The sequence below is a fragment of the Branchiostoma belcheri genome, unplaced genomic scaffold (assembly GCF_001625305.1).
Source record: "Branchiostoma belcheri isolate BF01 breed outbred unplaced genomic scaffold, Haploidv18h27 scaffold25, whole genome shotgun sequence".
Classification (NCBI taxonomy): domain Eukaryota; kingdom Metazoa; phylum Chordata; class Leptocardii; order Amphioxiformes; family Branchiostomatidae; genus Branchiostoma; species Branchiostoma belcheri.
The window spans coordinates 3,018,210-3,035,174 of NW_017803854.1; the positions used below are offsets into that span (position 1 = coordinate 3,018,210).

The window sequence follows — 16,965 nt, forward strand, 5'->3', positions numbered from 1 at the left end:
TTTTCTTGTTTATACCGTTTATTTTGTAGGCTTCTCCCAAATCTAATTCTGAAAAGTGCCAGAATACAAAGATGTGTCCGTTTGTAAACATTACATTTTCTAAGAAGGCACATGAAATGCCGTGTTCCCATTGCAAGAAAATCAATGTCTAGATAGCATTCTAAATGCACGCAGGACTATACTCATCTTTGCTATAGAAATACCATCCCAACGCAGTAATCTTATGGCTTATAGCACATAAATATCTACAAACGTTTTCCAGAAAATTTGCTGTTAATGATATTTCATTTCCATAATAGATATTGCCTCGCATAGCAATGTACAGCAAAGCATAATTTTTCTATTCAATCCCCCAATAGATCACAAATCTATAACGTTATCTGTTACTAGTTGTAGTTATTGTATGAGAGTGCATACAGTGCCGATGCCTGTCCTCCCCTAAGCCGCCAGAGCTTCTTTCGGAATGGTCGCGTCCTCTTCGATTGCCTTGGTAACGGTCTGACCAACCAGCTCGTAGATCTGGTCAGGCGGGATGCCGAACGGCTCGGCCGCCTTCACGCACAGGTGGTCGATGGTCAGCTTGGTCCCGGCCGGGATGGCGCAGGCAGCTACCACACTCTTACCCAGCTGGAAAGGCAGACAGGTCTCTGTTAGTTATTTCCCAAGCAGTAGAGAATCTCCTTAACATTTGACCATGTTATTGTCTGGTTTGTGGTCAAGTTGCCTCCCGTTTATAGTGCAAGAAATGTTTTCAAAAAGACTGCCATCATGGTTGGATAATGAGGAATTTCGATAGATAAGGCACGAGGAAAAACGGCGGAGGCTATGACGTAGAAAAGTTTTGAAAACCGTTTTTGTAAAAAGTCTAGGACTGATCGCAAAAAGTTTATGACTGATGATCATTAAAACTCATCATTAAAGTAATTCAGAAGAATTTAGAGGATAATTTCCATATAGCTATGTCTTCTGACCTTCTTGAAGAGTCCCTGCTCGCTGGGGCGCGGTTCCTTGATAGGTTTGCCCAGAGCCGTCTCCACGATCCGGATGTTGTCGCACAGGTCCTTCAACTCTTCAAACGTCAGAGACGCGGCGTGGTCAGAGCCCTGGGAACGAGAACGTTTCCATCAGTCAACACTGTTAGCAGTAACACCAGTCATACATGTTATTACCCTGAAGAAGATCTAGATGATAAACGTCGGCTCTTGAAAAACAAGTGGTTGTGATTAAAGAGCTCTGGTATTCAATAATTCACCAACCTGATGACATAATTTACGGAGTGAACAATGAAGAAATTAGACACCAGAAAACTGGTTTGAGAGAAAAATAAGTGATGAAAGATGCATTGAAGCCAGGTCAAGCTTTGTTGACGTCATCCAGACGGCCAAAGAACACTGACTGACCTTCCAGGACTTGTCCAGGGTCACGTGACGCTCTACGACCTTGGCGCCGAGAGCGACAGCCGCCAGGGAGATGGAGATGCCCGACTCGTGCCCAGAGTACCCGATCACGGCGTGGGGAAACTTTTCCTTGAAAAGCTGCAGGTGAAACGGGAACAGAAATTCAGAAAAGGTTACTGGTGCGATTTAACAAGTTTAGCAAGCAGACAAGAGTTCAGTGAAAAGACCCATAAATCTTTCAGTGTTTATTCATTTGCATCGGCATTGCTGAAATACGCGTCTACATAGACATTATATGAACTCCAAATTTGTGTTACAAATCAGACCTATAAGCTGTACACACAGCACAAGTACAAATGCAAAAAAATGGACATAAATTCAAAAACACGAAGACTCATTCTGGATTTTCTGTTAATTGTACATGCGAATGATGTAGTGGAGAAAAGAGGGGGAGGATGCAATGGAGGTTGACCTTACATTTATACAGGTGAGATGTACGTCTGCCGGGGGGAGGGGGTACGTGCTGGTACACTGCATGACGACCAGGCGCTTGTCGCCCGGCATGTTCTGAGTCACGGTGCTCACGGCCCGCTCCATGATGCCCATGGACTGCATACCGGACGACAGGATCATAGGTTTTCCTGCCAGGTGAAAAGGAAAAGATAAGTTTCATTACCTCCTTGGGGGGTGAAATCCTTCCACGGGAAGGTTGTTTGCGGACGTGTTTGTGTTCGCAGCTATAACTCTCGGTAGTTTTGACCGATTTGTTGGAATTTCGGTATATGGCATTGTTATTGAGGTCCGGATAAGTTTTTACTTGATTTCTGACAGTTTTACTTGTATTTTATGTTGATTGATAGCGGCCTGTATGAGATGGAGATAGACAAACGTCTAGGCCCTACGTTACTACGAGGCTAAGAAAAAACATGAGTCAGTCAAGGGAGGGTTTCCTCCTTAGGAGTGATGACACCTTGATATGATGATAATTATGTTTCACATTTTTTCAACTTTGCCGGTACTGTGTTTTATGTAACATTTAGTTTTTTTTTTTCAAATCATTAGTTCGTTTACCTTTACTGGCGGTGTGCTTCAGGTAGGGCAGGTTGTTGGCGTCAGCTGAAGCGACTTTGATGAACGGGACGTCCAACTCATCAGCCAGGAAGTCTGCAGCTTTCTGTGGGGAAAAAAAATTTGTTAATTTGTTGCCGTTTCCAAGTTCATAAGTATCGAAATATAAGATTTGAGTTTTCCGACAAGAGCGGGCGAAGACGTCCGTACCTCGTCCATAGCCGAAGCGAAGAAGTAGATGCCTTGTTGTTTGGCGTAGGCCTGGAGCTCCCTGTACTGGTCGTGGCTGAACTCGAGGTGCTGCTTGTGCTCGCCGTAGGTCGGTCCCCAGGCGTTCGGGCTGGTGTACGGCCGAGCCAGGGCCGCGCGGTTGAACCGCCTCGTTAGTTCACTCTTCTGGAACTTGGCCGCATCTGCACCAGCCTCCTGTAAGGGGATAACGAACAAAAAAACGATAGTCGCGATATCCAGTACCAAAGTATACAATACTAGTAATCTCCAAGCAAATCTCTAAGTTAAACTTTTGGTAGCTGCAAGGACAGTATCAAATGGGCCATGCAGTATCCATCAGCCATGCAGCATTGGCCCGAAGGGCTGGCGTAAAAAAAATCCAGTACAAATATGATTTTTAAAAAAATGAAAACACGTCGAAAATATAGGCCGAAGTCTGAACTTCTGCTCGGAGAGTACTAGTAGGTCTACAGATGGCCAACCTGTGCAGCACATTGCAGATGCGAGGCAAGGGTGCGTTGCGTATTTCAGCCACTAGAGGGCGCTTCCGTCCAGTGCGGCCGCGCGCGTACATTGTAGCAACAAACAACTACACTGACAACTGGCGAAGCCACCTGTATATTCGAGTTGTTTTTGTCAGAATTTGAGATATATGTGTGGAAAATGGCCGTTTGCTTTACAAGACTCTAGTTACTGTTATTCATAAATACTGTTAGCTTGCTTTGAGTTGTGAAAAGATCATTTCAGTAGCGTTAAACTTCATCAGAAAGCACGCATTGCTGACACTTAAATCTTCAACTCCCAGGATTAGCCACAGGATTTAAAGCAGATTTGGAAAACGACCAGCGCGAAACAAAAACGACAAAGGAAATGGGGTCAGGTCGTTTCGGGGTATGAAGCTAGGCGCTCGCTGCTTTGGACCTGCCCAAAAGAATGGTTCTCATATAGCGCACACATTTATCTTGCATTGAAGCTGTTTCTGGTGTTTTCGATTCTTTTTTCACCCTTTTTTTAAAATTCAAAACACTGGTCAGCTAGTTCTGCAATCATGATATCCCTTGCCAGAGGGTAGCTCAACATTCTTTGTACAAACAAGAATAGAACAGTCATTACAGATTGACACACAAGCCAACCCAAATGAGACACTACTGGTCAGACGGGTTCGTAAGGCAGACGTAAATTCTGGCTCCACCCCGCTAACATATATCGAAGCGCTGTTACCAAGACAACGGCAAATCAGACAGCAGTTCAGCTATGATGGACAGCAGGTCACCCTCACCTGGCTGGTTGCGTGGCAGCCGCGCCAGAAAATTGACAGTGATTACAGGTGAGCCCACCTGTTTTTGTCATGCAAATGAGTTGGAAGATGATAAAACGTCATCGCAACCAGTCCAGCTTCTTTTGGTTCGTTCACAACAGGACGGGGAGACGCCACCAGACCTTGTTTTTTGCACCTGGACGGACGATTTTAAGGTATGCCAACGACTTGTGCTATCGTCTCAGGCATTTACTTGCAGAAGTAACGAGTGAACGGCTTGCGCTGTTTCGGTATTTTCAGAAACTTGCACTTCATGTTAGAACCTTAAACACCATTTCACACCGCATGTTTAGCCTACTAACGCTGCCATGTGTTATCAGATGTGCCACGTACACGTACAAGTGAAATAGAGGAATGGCTGCAAGTTTTTACCCGTACCTTAGCTTTCTTGATCATCTCTTTGGCGATGTTGATGTCCCCCTGGTGATTCTGTCCGATTTCTGCCACCACAAAGCAGGGGTGGTCTCCTCCCACCATGCGGCCGGGCGCTAGTTCAAATTCTACCGACATTTTGGGTGAAAATGTGCTAAAAATTCGCAAAAACAAAAATTCTGGTTTCAACCGAGTTAAAGCCGACCAGGTCCCACGTCGAAGAGGCCTTAATGTAGGCGCTCACCGGCTTTTATAGGCGCGGGTCATTAGCTATTCCCTCTGGCGAATGGACGGGTCCATCTTAGCCGAAAAGGGTTAACGCAGTTTTATAGGTCTTAAAATATGGGCCTTGACAGGACCTAGCTGCAATGTCGCATCGGATACATTAATATTATATGACTATACATATCTTTGTGAAGGTAAACCGAACTGTGACAGGGGTTTAAGAAGTTTTTTAGTTGAAGTGCAGTTTTTCCCCCCGGTTATGGTTGTCAGTTGGACATGTCCGGCAGGCGTGTCGCCTGAGATTATCATATGTGGGTGCGTCACCACCGCGTCTGTGACAGAAGGTGTGCCAAGAGGTCAAACATGTTGGCATTTGGAAATATCTAGACCATTGCTCTAATAATGACAAATCACACAAACAAACTCTTTGAATTGCTACAAACTTTTACGCCAGATTGACGGTGACTCACTTCTCTGAGGGTGGGGTGACGCCCATCCAGCGTCTTCGGCTATTAAATCTGTATAGAATTATGAATGTACGCCAAAACACACCAACATCTGCACATTTGCCACCAAGAGCCGTAAAATTACTATTATTATCATTATTATTTCTACGTCAGATTTTTTTATGTAATACTATGAAAGTTTATTAGCAATGTCAATAAGGCCTGTAACCAACCAAGGATGTTATATAACGTTATTGCTGTAACGTAATTTATTTAAGACCATTGAACGAAAAACACAGGTAAATCAATGATTCCACGTCGGCAATATCCGAGCCGAGTACATCGTGATTGTGGTCATGGTGTGTAGTTTGGCAACAACGGTAAAACTACTTACTAATTCTATACTATAACTGAATAAATAACCGCATGACACAGGTTTTAAAAGTATCGATAGCTTTAGTGGAACATTGATTACATTCGCATGTGTTTTCTAAACCTATCCGAACGTTAGTAAGTCTGGAAACTAGATTTTCTTTTAATCACAGAAAGCGTCGGACTCCAAATATTTCAACTCTACACACAGACTACAGTTGGATATTTGTATCAGATAGTGTTTCTGAGACCGTGCTATCAGATTTTTATGCAAGGTTAGAGCGGGTCTACTTGTACATGTCATTATGTTACCAGATACGCAGCAAGTGGGTGTCATTTTTTTCAATTCCTGGGCTTTCCGAGAACCCCCATGAGCGACTTGTCCGCTTAAGATGCCCTTTTGTTTAGGTCGGCCCTGGTAATATGTCCCCAAAGGCACCAACCGTCTGAACTGAGTATTCTGACGTCAATGCAGTCATTGTCCAGACAACTAGTTGTTTTAATCGACAAAATTATTAGTAAATACTGACCATAATTTCCAAAAAAAATCGTGTGAAATGTGTAGCTTCTTCTGCAGAAAGTTCCAATTATAGAAAATCTCTTTATGAGACTTTGACATATCAGATGGTAGATTTCACAGCAAAAAAACACACATTCATACAATCACTTTTAACATTCAATTTATTGTTGTCAAATTCATTGAAATTCAAATACTTTAAAAAGCATCATTTATTGACAGTAACAAATATTTTTTTCGTACAGAAAGCATTGCATGGATTCTAAAAAAAATCTGCCTAGGCTTCTTTAACACTGTTAAAATCTCCTAAGCCAGTATAGGTAGAGCAACAACAACATTGTACTCTTGCAACTGAGAGACTCTTAACAACTTCAAAATGAATATGTCTAAAAACCACTGGCTAAAACGTAAAATCCTGTAGAGCCCCCTTATTTTTGCACACCCCCTTCATGTAACATTCTGCTTGGTAACATTTGCAAATTCAATCAATAACTGACACATAACAGCTAAAATACTTATTTCTTCTCTATCAGTATCAGTGTGCATTAAAATCCAATAGAAAAACAATTCATTAGCTACTCAGTACATGAATTTCAAGCGACCGTTAATAGTCGTCAGTAAATGTGATTATTACATTTGTCATATTGCACAGAAAGTTTACAGTACAGTAGATCTATGTACACAAGTTACCTGCTTGGATATCTCCTACACAAGCTGTGCCAACCATTGTTTGTTACAAAAGCAACTTCCTGTCTGCCCTGCAGCTACAACTGTTAAAAAATCAATACAGAGTCATTGATTCTCCCACACAGAGATATACCACAGCAATACTGCCTTCAAGTGGTACAATGTATCACCAAGGCAGTATTGCCACAGTATAGCTCTGTATGGGAGAATGTACATATGTACAGACCGAATAGCAACAGTAAACTTGTGGGCTTCAGAGCATAATTTACACACCTAGGATAGATACCAGTTGGTAACCATGAGAATCTGGTTATCTGAAAACAGGTGTTCTTGTTTTACATTTAGTGAATAAAAAGTAAATGCCTTCATGAGTTTGTAGTTATGAAACAGGAATAGTTGTCTTAGATTCTTGGAGGGGAAGGTACAAAGTCAGGAAGAGGGGGTTCTTCCTTTACAGGTGTGTGTGTGTGGGGGGGGGGGGGTTAATGCATCACCAGTCTCGCTCATGGAGGGGGTCTGTAGTCCAGGCCCAGGTGTTTGAAGACATCTTCCTCCGTGTGACAGGGGAGGGGGGTGCCGCCAAATATCTTCTCTTTCCCCTGCAACGGGAGGAAACAGACATTAACAGTGTGAGTGAGTGAGTGAGTGAGTGAGTGAGTGAGTGAGTGAGTGAGTGAGTGAGTGAGTGAGTGAGTGAGTGAGTGAGTGAGTGAGAGTGAGTGAGTGATGTACTTATCTACAAGGTGGATTTGTGGACTTTACAGGCAGAAACATAAACTTTAAGGTTCCTTAAATCCCCACTGGACCCACTTACACCTGTTCCAAGATGACTAGATCCCAACTACACTGACTTAAACCTGTCCCAACACATGCAGACTTAGCTACCATGCATGACACTGTAATCCCCCTGACAGTGGCATGAAAACAAAGTGGCCAGACACAGCATAAGGGTGTTCCCGGTAACTGTGTAAGCAGAACTATCTAAACAACCACTAAGAGTCCATAGTTCCTTCTTCAGTCTAATTTGTTTCCTTACAACATAGGTAGATGACAGGATGGCCAAAAGTTTGTTAACCTTCTACTTTCGTTATACTACGTGGACATCTTAATGCTATTATCTAACTGTTACAGTATCAATGTACAAGGAATTGTAGCCGCCTTTCTCTCCCATAAACTGACCTTGCGAATGACTCCAGTGTTCAGGGAGTGTTCTGACAGAGACATGCCCTGTAGAACAACAATGGATTGTATGATCAGTAGAGATCTATAACAGTAGACAATAATGTACATAACTTTAACGGGATGATTTAACCTTTAATATGTTGCAGCACCTCTGATCCACTACAGACTGCAAGTGGTTCACAGGTGGTTCAGTATGACAAAGGTTAACACTAGTACGGAGTTTCTCAAAATTTAACCGGTCTTGGTCTAGTTGGCATAATGCTATGAGTACATGTAATTGCAGTTGAATCCAACTTTCATGCTTTAATGCTCAGGTACAATACTACAGTGTGGTCCAAACTCAAATGTAATACCTTAGTGGCTTACATCCACTTGTGACATCATGCAATTATACTATGTAGTTTTCACCAAATACACAATGTAGATGGAACAGATACTATAAACTATTTCGGTAGGATGCTAACTACACATACAGGGCATGTGTAGGTGTAATTTGATACGTAAAAGTCTTTGATCATTGCAATGGCATTTTGCTGCAATCTTATTCAACTTTTAAAAAATCAAATTAGCTTGTTTTCAAATGATATAAAAGTTCATTTTTTGACAGTGATAACTACAACATTCTTAATTTTTGGTTCCACTGGTAATGCTAATACAGGGTAGTAAGTTATAATGCTTTACATTGATTATACTAGCTGTTACCAGGATGCAAGTACTGGACATAGCAGCTTGTAGACCATTCACAAAATTAACAAAAGGAATTATTGCATTTTTTTCTTCAAATGGGCTAAAATCAATGTGTGCACAGATGTCACCCATCAAATCAAAATTGTACACGTGTTCCTCTGTAGCCATGGTATATAAATAATTAATCAATGGCTTCTATGATAAAGAAAAGTTAAAGCTCTCAAACAATTAGACTAGTCCAATGGGGGCATTGTTACCTTCATAGAATAGTAGATACATAATTGATGACACAGACAGCGCTTTTATTCCCAAACAATTGTTTCCTCACTTCGAGGTCACAGCACAGTTACGAATCACGCAGGATGGATTGTATTTTGAGAAAAAGATGATTTAGGTCATTTGTTATTTCATCGCTTTTTGGTATTGCAAAAATAAAGATATATACAATCTGACAACACCTAGATGCATGTGTGTGCATTCAGGAAATTAAAAATGAACGCTAGCAAAATTGTATGTCTGCATGTTTCTCAGCTTACAAGTCTTGAAGATCAGTACACTCTGAAAATAGTATTCCTATTTAGTCAGGATGCCAAAAGCAAGGTGTTCCTTTTTTCTATTGTAATTTGAGAATCCCAGTAGGGTGTGTGGATTACAGTTTCGTGGCTTCTGAGACTTTTATAATTTACAGATTATCCCATGGCCACACCCTGGCTTACAAATGGATAATCTCACTCAAGTCCTCTCCATACTGCTATTATTGTCACTATTGCCAGTATGCAATATTTCTAGATGACCCACTAGTAAACCACTTGGTATACATGTATTTGTATTGTGGGGCCCAAATCAGCTTTGCTGCAAGGTTGTGTTGTCGATCCTTTTTGCACTTCAAACATCGCCTTGAGGTACATCTATACATGTATATACCTAGCGGTATAAACTCAGTCGGCTAGCTAATCACCTTTTTGATTGCCAGTGCCCTCATGGACCTGTTGAAGTGTGCTGAGCCAGTGAAGTACATCAGGGCGCAGGCAAACTCACCATATGGCACGACTATAATGTCCAGTCGGCGGTGCTGCAAAGAATAAAAAAAATGCAATTTTACCTCTAAGGTTTACCACTTTAGTCTTCCAGTATAGCAGTACAATGTGCTTATGGCTAAACAGGATCTAGTGAAATCAAGTATTAAATTTAAGTATTTCATTTCTATTAAAGCCTACACATTAGTCCCATCCTGATTTTTGGTCTGTTGCTTAAACACTTGACGTGTTTTATCTAATGCACAAGGCCTATCAGTGCACAAGTTGTCACTGGCTATCCAAGCTCACTGTATAAATGGAATTTTAAATGGTTAATCATGGTTTTCAAAATTGTTGCACAACATCGGTGCCTGCACACTTGGTAAACGTTACACTGTAGAGCTATCTGATCTTGTCATCCTGTTTTGTTGTTACTGGTCGTACCACTATTGCATCAACAAGTCACAGCTGACAGCTTGTATTAATCCTTCTCTTGATACGGATATACCCGGTGTGTATACATGGTGCAAGGGTGGAAAATATCCAAGCAAGTATGCTAACCTAGCCTCTATCAGGCTTCACATGTGGCTGGAAAGAGTAGCAATTGGCCAAATAGACAGATGACATTCCAGGGGATTTGGTCCGATAAAGAGTACAGTTTACTGCTGTTTCTGCTCTTTCCAACTACTTCTTAAGTTTGATATACAGTACTAGTATGCTCCCTGATCAACCCACTCAGAACACTGTAAACAACCATGGGCGTGGCTCTCCATGCAACCTCAATCCTCTGACCTGCATACTGGAGTACCCTCATCCCCCTTATTGACTTGTGTTTAGGTGGATTTACTAATTCTAATGCAGTCTGATAGGACAGTCTGCCTGCAGCTACCAGTATTACCCAACACAAACATAGGTGTGGTCATCAAACTGTCTTTTTACCACACCTCACTGCCATTCAAAACTAATCCTTATCACTTCGTATACAGGTAGTGTACACATGTAGTTTACGATCATTTCTGTCAGATCAGCTAGGAGTTTGTCATGTAGTAATCTTTTTAAAAAGTCTTTAATTGAGATACCAACTTAAAGTTTGTATTTTTGTACTTATTGACAACAAAAATATTGTGGCTGTGTCTGACTCAGATCTTTAGCCCTGACCTTTTGTACAAAATGTCATGTAAAGTCGTTGCACCCGCTGGACAAAACAAGTCCATTGTTTGTGGCCATTACATAAAATCAAACATGTTGACAATGTGTCTGAGCAAAATATGGAACCAAAGACTTGTTTGTTTTATAATGCTGTTTGGAAGAAAGTTTAAAGATTTTCCTGTGAGCAAGACTAGATCTATTGATCATGAGTCTTAGAACATTTATCACGCCCTACCTGTCATGTGTAGTGCCTAACCTCTGATGGGCAGACAGTACCTGTTGTTATTACTGCTTGGTTGTTCCCTACTCAGACCATTTGTCAATGTAAGGAATGTCACTGTTGACGTCAGTTGCAAGTTGGACCTACATTGCTTGATGTAACTTCAGCCTATGATCTACCTCATGAGTTGGATCATTGCTGACTGGATTAATCTCAAACTGAGCTGGATCAGGAACATTCCTACTGGGGGTAAAGTGGACCAGATCAAAGCCAGTTACCAAGTCAGTTACCAATTAATTTATTCGACTCAATCAGGACAATTCTATCCTAGTGGGACAGGGCCTTAGGTATGTAGCAGTTGTACAAATGTAGCCTGACCTTCCTGCCCTCCCCAGGTAGACGGCACACTCCCAGGTACTTCTTCTGTTCTCCATTGTCCTCCTGGGTCACAAGGTCATCTGTCAGGAAACCTGAAACACACACGTCAAACATGTCAGCTTTCTTGTGGTTATCATTTGGATTTGTCCCTTTGCAATACTATTTCAGTAGTATAACATTGGTTTACATTGTTATGGTTATGACATTCAACGTATTAGTACCTGTGGTTTGGGCTAATTTTTGTACCTCTTTCACTATTTTTGTTTGTGCTTTTTAACCTGTATGGTTGTATGAGGCTTGTCCTGAAAAAGCTACTTTTGCTAGAAAATGAAATGAGCAAAAAAACACATTGAAAATATTTCCTCTGTACAACAAACATAAGGAACCCTCTGAAGAGGGAAAAAGGAGAGGACACACAGAGGAAACATAGTACCCTCTTGTGTGTTTCCCTTGTATTTTGACTGTACGACAGAGGTTTGGAAGGCAAATACACCAACACCATACATCAGACTGGAGATAATGCATCATAAATATATGATAAAAATAATCATTTGCTTTCTATGTTTCAGACACATGATGCTGCGAGTGGAGGGTCTGATAGCCGCGGTCTTCACGCCGGTTAAGGAGAACGGCGCCCTTAACCTGGACGTCATAGACCGGTACGTCGACCACCTGGTGTCCCAGGGTGTGCTGAACGTCTTTGTCGGCGGCAGCTCCGGCGAAGGTGCAAGCTTCTCGCTGGCCGAGAGGAAACAGCTGACCGAGAAGTGGGTGACGGCCGGAAGCGGAAAGCTGCAGAACGTGATCGTCCACGTGGGCGGCGTCAGCATCCCCGACTCCCAGGACCTCGCCAGACATGCCGAGAGTGTCGGGGTGCAGGGGATCAGCACTCTCCCCACTGTGGTCTTCAAACCCAAAAATGCTGCTATGGTGGCCGAGCACCTGAAGATGCTGTATGATGCTGCTCCCAACACTGCCCTACTCTACTACCACCTGCCTGATTACACAGGGGTAAACATAAAGATAGAGGACATGGTCAATGCTGTGGAAAAGCTGGGAGTGCCAACCTTCAGCGGTGTCAAGTTCACTGGGGGTGACCTGAGGGACTTACGCCGTAGCATCAAGCTGTTCGGTGACAAGTACGTGTTCGCGTACGGCTGCGACGAACAGATGCTCTGCGTCCTCCCTCTCGGCTGCAAGACCTTCATCGGGAGCACGTACAACTACGCCGGACGTCTGTACAACAAGCTCATCGACGCGTACAAAAACGGAGACATGGAAACGGCGCTCAAGCTTCTTGACAAATCCCAGTCTCTCGTGGGAGTCCTGTTCGCTCACAGCTTTGACGCTGGGATCAACAAACAGGTGATGAGCCTGGTGTCGGGAATCGACATGGGACCTCCCCGCCACCCCATTGTCTATCGCTCAGCTGCCGAGATGAAACAAGTGCGCGGCGAGCTGGAGGAAGGTGGCTTCTTCAACAGCATTTATTAGTGAGCTGTCCTGTGCAGACAGACGTAACTCCAAACGTATAAACTTCTCATGAGCTGGAGGAAGGTGGCTTCAATGGGATTTATTAGTGAGCTGTCCTGTGCAGACAGACGTAACTCCAAACGTATCTACTTCTCATGACCTGGAGGAAGGTGGCTTCTTCAACGGGATTTATTAGTGAGCTGTCCTGTGCAGACAGAAGTAACTCCAAACGTAGCGACTTCTCATGACTGATCCATGTTCCTCTAATAGCTTTTGAGACATTTACTAGGACAGAACAACCCACATGCTGCTAACATAGTAACTGTTGTTAACATGTAACGTTACCTGAACTATTCTCATCTGAACAGTTGTATTCAATGGCAAGAAAAGGAATGGGAACGTACACTACACATTCACACTATCACAAATGGAGACTGAAATTTGGATACTACTAGTATGTTAGACAGTGTGAGAGCCACCAACTTGATGTTAACATCACTGTCTGTCAGCAAGACTTGGTTAGTTGGTTGGTAGGTTGGTTGGTGCAAGTTGTACCACCATATATATATGTATTAGTAAAAATGGTTAAACTATTTATTTCATTATGATTGTATACTTGTGTTTATTTCACCTGGGTAGCCCCTTCCTTGATATTTCCTAGCACATAAGGGCATGTACCAGTAGCTGTAATAAAAATGGAAAGAGAAATCAAGAATTCACCATACCAAAGATATACATGAATATAAATAAATGTAAAATTTAAGTGAGGTATGATGCTTTCTAAAAAGAACATGTGTGTGCAATGACATAATTATCATTCTTAACTTCTCATTGAAGGAAAATTATGGATATTAGTGTCCTCAATATAAAGAGTGCCAACATGTCAGATAATCTCTCTTAATGATGTTGTCATAGATTTCGATATTTGTTGCAGATTGTGTAAGTGCATTAATCTGACATATCTGTTGTTACTATTATTCAGTAAGTTGTCATTATAAGTTAATTGTCCAAAATACATAGAAATGTCAAAGTAATACTGATGCAGGAATTCTGGCAATAATCAGTGGAGATACAGAACCCTTCAAGTGTTACATTCACATATAAGTTCTGTGGAATAAAAGACAAATGCTTTCTTCTCAGACATGTGTCTCCTGTCTTGCTCTTCCTTGATTTAATTAATTCAAAACAATAAGTGAACTAGATTAATGAAAAGGGTATAAAATAATACTAAAGGCTTTGGGGGAAGAGACATCGAATGGAAAAGAAGGATGCAAATTGTGGTGACTAGAAGACTCCTTTATTTGAGAGAAATTGCTTGTTAGATGAATCAAAGGGCCCAGTCATTTCTTTCACACATTTAAATTTTCTACAAATGAAGTGAAGGCCTTATCCATGCAATCTGTTGTTGCAAGGCTGAAGTTCAGTGCATTGTATGATTTCCATCCGATAGTAGTTCTGAAAGAGGCTCGTAACATTTCCTTCCTATTATGAAGTGATCGTGCATCCATCCTTCGTCTAGCTACGACAGCGCCATCTATTAGCGCCACCTGTTGGCGGTAGTTCATACTGCATACCAGTGATGCACAGAACAGCCGCTAGATGTCGCTGGTCTGCCGCAAATGTAAGCTGGCACTGTGTTTCTCTTTCCGACACTTTGCGTGCTTCAAGGTAATAGATATGTTGAGGTTTTCACTTTTCACAACGAAAAGAGAAATATTTCGAGACGTTTGAGTTTCGCCGCGCGTATGCATATCAAGAGCTGTGTGTTACGCTGAATTCATGTAGCCGTAACAGAGTATAAAAAGAGTGAAGAACGGTTTAGTTGTGATGATATCGATGTCGGAAAAGTGACCGTCGGGTTGCCGATCAGAGCGGCGTATGTCACTTTTAAGTTAACGGGGTCAGATGTCAACCTACTAGTAATTTACGTCATCTAGAGCGACGGAACCTGAGCAAGAGGAAGACTGACAGATATTGTATTGAAGCGATATCACACTACGATGTGTTCTAACGCAAAAGCACGATCGAAATTACAAATTTGCACACCATCGACACTGGCACTTTCACTAAAAGGCCAGCTGTGATGTTTGTTTATATCCAGTCCCATGTCAGAGGTGACACTTTGACACTTTAATTGCGTACGACTCAATAAGCAGAAGTGGAAAGACGAGTTACCCTTCATTTACATGCATCAGCGATTGCGTGGCGGATCAGCACTGATCAGAAATATCTCTAAGACTGCTGTACGATTTGTGCCTCACAGGTGAGAACATATTCACTGTACAAATTCTAAGTCTCTGGGATTTGCGACACTACGGGGATACACTTTATCACTCATAGTGCATGGCGAGGGAACGTCTAGAGGCATGTATGTGCCATCATGGCTTCTATCTCTGTTTGAAAAGACGAGAACAGTACTAGTTTAAGTGACATAGCTAGCGGCTTTCTCTCTCTCTGAATGCTTCTTCTGTGTTTTTACTTCAACGCGTTACGCTCGGAAGTTTGTTTTCTATGTTTCAGACACATCATGCTGCGAGTGGAAGGTGTGATAGCCGCCGTCTTCACGCCGGTTAAGGAGAACGGCGCCCTTAACCTGGACGTCATAGACCGGTACGTCGACCACCTGGTGTCCCAGGGCGTGCTGAATGTCTTTGTCGGCGGCAGCACGGGAGAGGGGGTGAACTTCTCATTGGCTGAGAGGAAACAGCTGACCGAGAAGTGGGTGACGGCCGGAAGCGGAAAACTGCAGAACGTGATCGTCCACGTGGGCGGCGTCAGCATCCCCGACTCCCAGGACCTCGCCAGACATGCCGAGAGTGTCGGCGTGCAGGGGATCGCCACACTTCCAACCTTGTTCTTCAAACCCCAGAACGCCGACATGGTGGCCGAACACCTGAAGATGATGTGCGACGCTGCTCCCAACACCCCCTTGCTCTACTACCACCTGCCTGGTAACACAGATGTAAACATACGGATAGAGGACTTGGTCAATGCTGTGGAAAAGCTGGGAGTGCCAACCTTCAGTGGGGCCAAGTTCACTGGGAGCGACCTGAGGGACTTACGCCGTAGCATCAAGCTTTTCGGTGACAGGTACGTGTTCGCGTACGGCTGCGACGAGCAGATGCTCTGCGTCCTCCCTCTCGGCTGCAAGACCTTCATCGGGAGCACGTACAACTACGCCGGACGTCTGTACAACAAGCTCATCGACGCGTACAAAAACGGAGACATGGAAACGGCGCTCAGACAGCTCGACAAATCCCAGTCTCTCGTGGGAGTCCTGTTTGCTCACAGCTTCGACGCTGGGATCAACAAACAGGTGATGAGCCTGGTGTCGGGAATCGACATGGGTCCTCCCCGCTACCCTATGGTCTATCGCTCCGATGACGAGATGAAACAAGTGCGCAGTGAGCTGGAGGAAGGTGGCTTCCTCAATGGCATTTATTAGTGAGCTGTGCAGACTGATATAACTTCGTCAGTTCATATTGTATTAGTCTACGATCGCGCCATGTATTAGCACCATACTACATACCAGTGATCACACTTGTTATGTACAACACAACCGCTAGGGATCCCTGGTCTGCCGCAAATGTAAAATGGCTATGTTCCACTTTCAGTACTTTTAATGCTTCGTGGCAATTGATCGATATTTTGAAGTTTTCACGTTTTACAAGTCTTTTCTACATTGGGCTATATCTGTGTACAACAAAGAACTTTCATAAGCCATGCTTTATGTTTCCTAAACCTCATTTGTACAGAAGTCAGAAGGTTTCCTTGGTATAATGTATTATGATGTATACGAGGGATGTATATATCGCCTGTCTCGTCCGTTGTGTATGTAAACTTTCTGCAAGTCAGGGAGTTTTATCCCTGCTGTAAGGTTTGCTCTTTGGTGTCACGAATAAAAATGAAAAATAAAAAGAACATGGAATACATTTAGTGACCTTCTGAGACGTTCCGATGCCTCCTGGGTCCGTTTACGGCAAATCCCGTCGATCTTTCTTCTGAGGTTTTGCTTTCGTTAGCTATATGACTCATCCCTATGATGTCATATGGATCACGCGAAATCTACCTTGTGACAATGCAGGAACGCGCTAGCAGTGTCGCAATCCATAAGGGCAACAACAGAAGTAAATGTCACCTCGGAACTCGTGACAATTGATGAACCACAAAAATTAACATTGCGCAATCCACCTCACTTCTGTTGTAAGAAGTCACGTAATGTTTGGT

At 42.9% G+C, this 16,965-nt stretch overlaps 3 protein-coding genes across 5 annotated transcripts in view; 1 reads left to right on the forward strand and 2 right to left on the reverse strand.

Annotated features, from left to right (window-relative positions):
* On the reverse strand, nt 1–4,626 carry LOC109471483 (sialic acid synthase-like). Its single transcript, XM_019770815.1, has 7 exons — nt 4,393–4,626; nt 2,676–2,891; nt 2,469–2,571; nt 1,875–2,038; nt 1,401–1,535; nt 972–1,103; nt 1–627 (listed from the first exon to the last, which is right to left on the reverse strand). The coding sequence occupies exons 1-7, from the start codon at nt 4,522–4,524 to the stop codon at nt 439–441; spliced, it is 1,071 nt and encodes a 356-aa protein (XP_019626374.1). The 5' UTR covers nt 4,525–4,626; the 3' UTR covers nt 1–438.
* On the forward strand, nt 3,969–16,364 carry LOC109471487 (N-acetylneuraminate lyase-like). Of its 3 annotated transcripts, XM_019770819.1 has the most exons (3): nt 4,023–4,169; nt 11,835–12,733; nt 12,909–13,877. In XM_019770819.1, the coding sequence occupies exons 1-3, from the start codon at nt 4,045–4,047 to the stop codon at nt 12,932–12,934; spliced, it is 1,050 nt and encodes a 349-aa protein (XP_019626378.1). In that variant the 5' UTR covers nt 4,023–4,044; the 3' UTR covers nt 12,935–13,877. The 3 variants fall into 3 exon arrangements, with proteins under 3 accessions (XP_019626379.1, XP_019626378.1, XP_019626380.1); XM_019770820.1 differs by lacking the exons at nt 11,835–12,733; nt 12,909–13,877 and adding an exon at nt 15,259–16,364 and having other exon boundaries at nt 3,969–4,169; XM_019770821.1 differs by lacking the exons at nt 4,023–4,169; nt 11,835–12,733; nt 12,909–13,877 and adding exons at nt 14,947–15,001; nt 15,259–16,364.
* Nucleotides 6,316–16,965, reverse strand: part of LOC109471593 (DNA polymerase lambda-like) — a 25,700-nt gene continuing 15,050 nt past the window's right edge. The window contains 5 exon segments of the mRNA XM_019770941.1: nt 6,316–7,141; nt 7,143–7,232; nt 7,813–7,860; nt 9,461–9,574; nt 11,266–11,357. Coding sequence (XP_019626500.1) covers nt 7,124–7,141; nt 7,143–7,232; nt 7,813–7,860; nt 9,461–9,574; nt 11,266–11,357 — 362 coding nt within the window. The 3' untranslated portion in view covers nt 6,316–7,123.

Bases quoted from the DNA above. Each gene is read 5' to 3' on its own strand.
- LOC109471487 (XM_019770820.1), top strand. From the start codon at position 4,045: ATGCAAATGAGTTGGAAGATGATAAAACGTCATCGCAACCAGTCCAGC. The intron at 4,170-15,258 runs GTATGCCAACGA...TCTATGTTTCAG, and splicing joins CCTGGACGGACGATTTTAAG to ACACATCATGCTGCGAGTGG.
- LOC109471483 (XM_019770815.1), bottom strand. From the start codon at position 4,524: ATGTCGGTAGAATTTGAACTAGCGCCCGGCCGCATGGTGGGAGGAGAC. The intron at 2,892-4,392 runs GTACGGGTAAAA...ATCCCCTTACAG, and splicing joins AGATGATCAAGAAAGCTAAG to GAGGCTGGTGCAGATGCGGC. The intron at 2,572-2,675 runs GTACGGACGTCT...TTTTCCCCACAG, and splicing joins TCGCTTCGGCTATGGACGAG to AAAGCTGCAGACTTCCTGGC.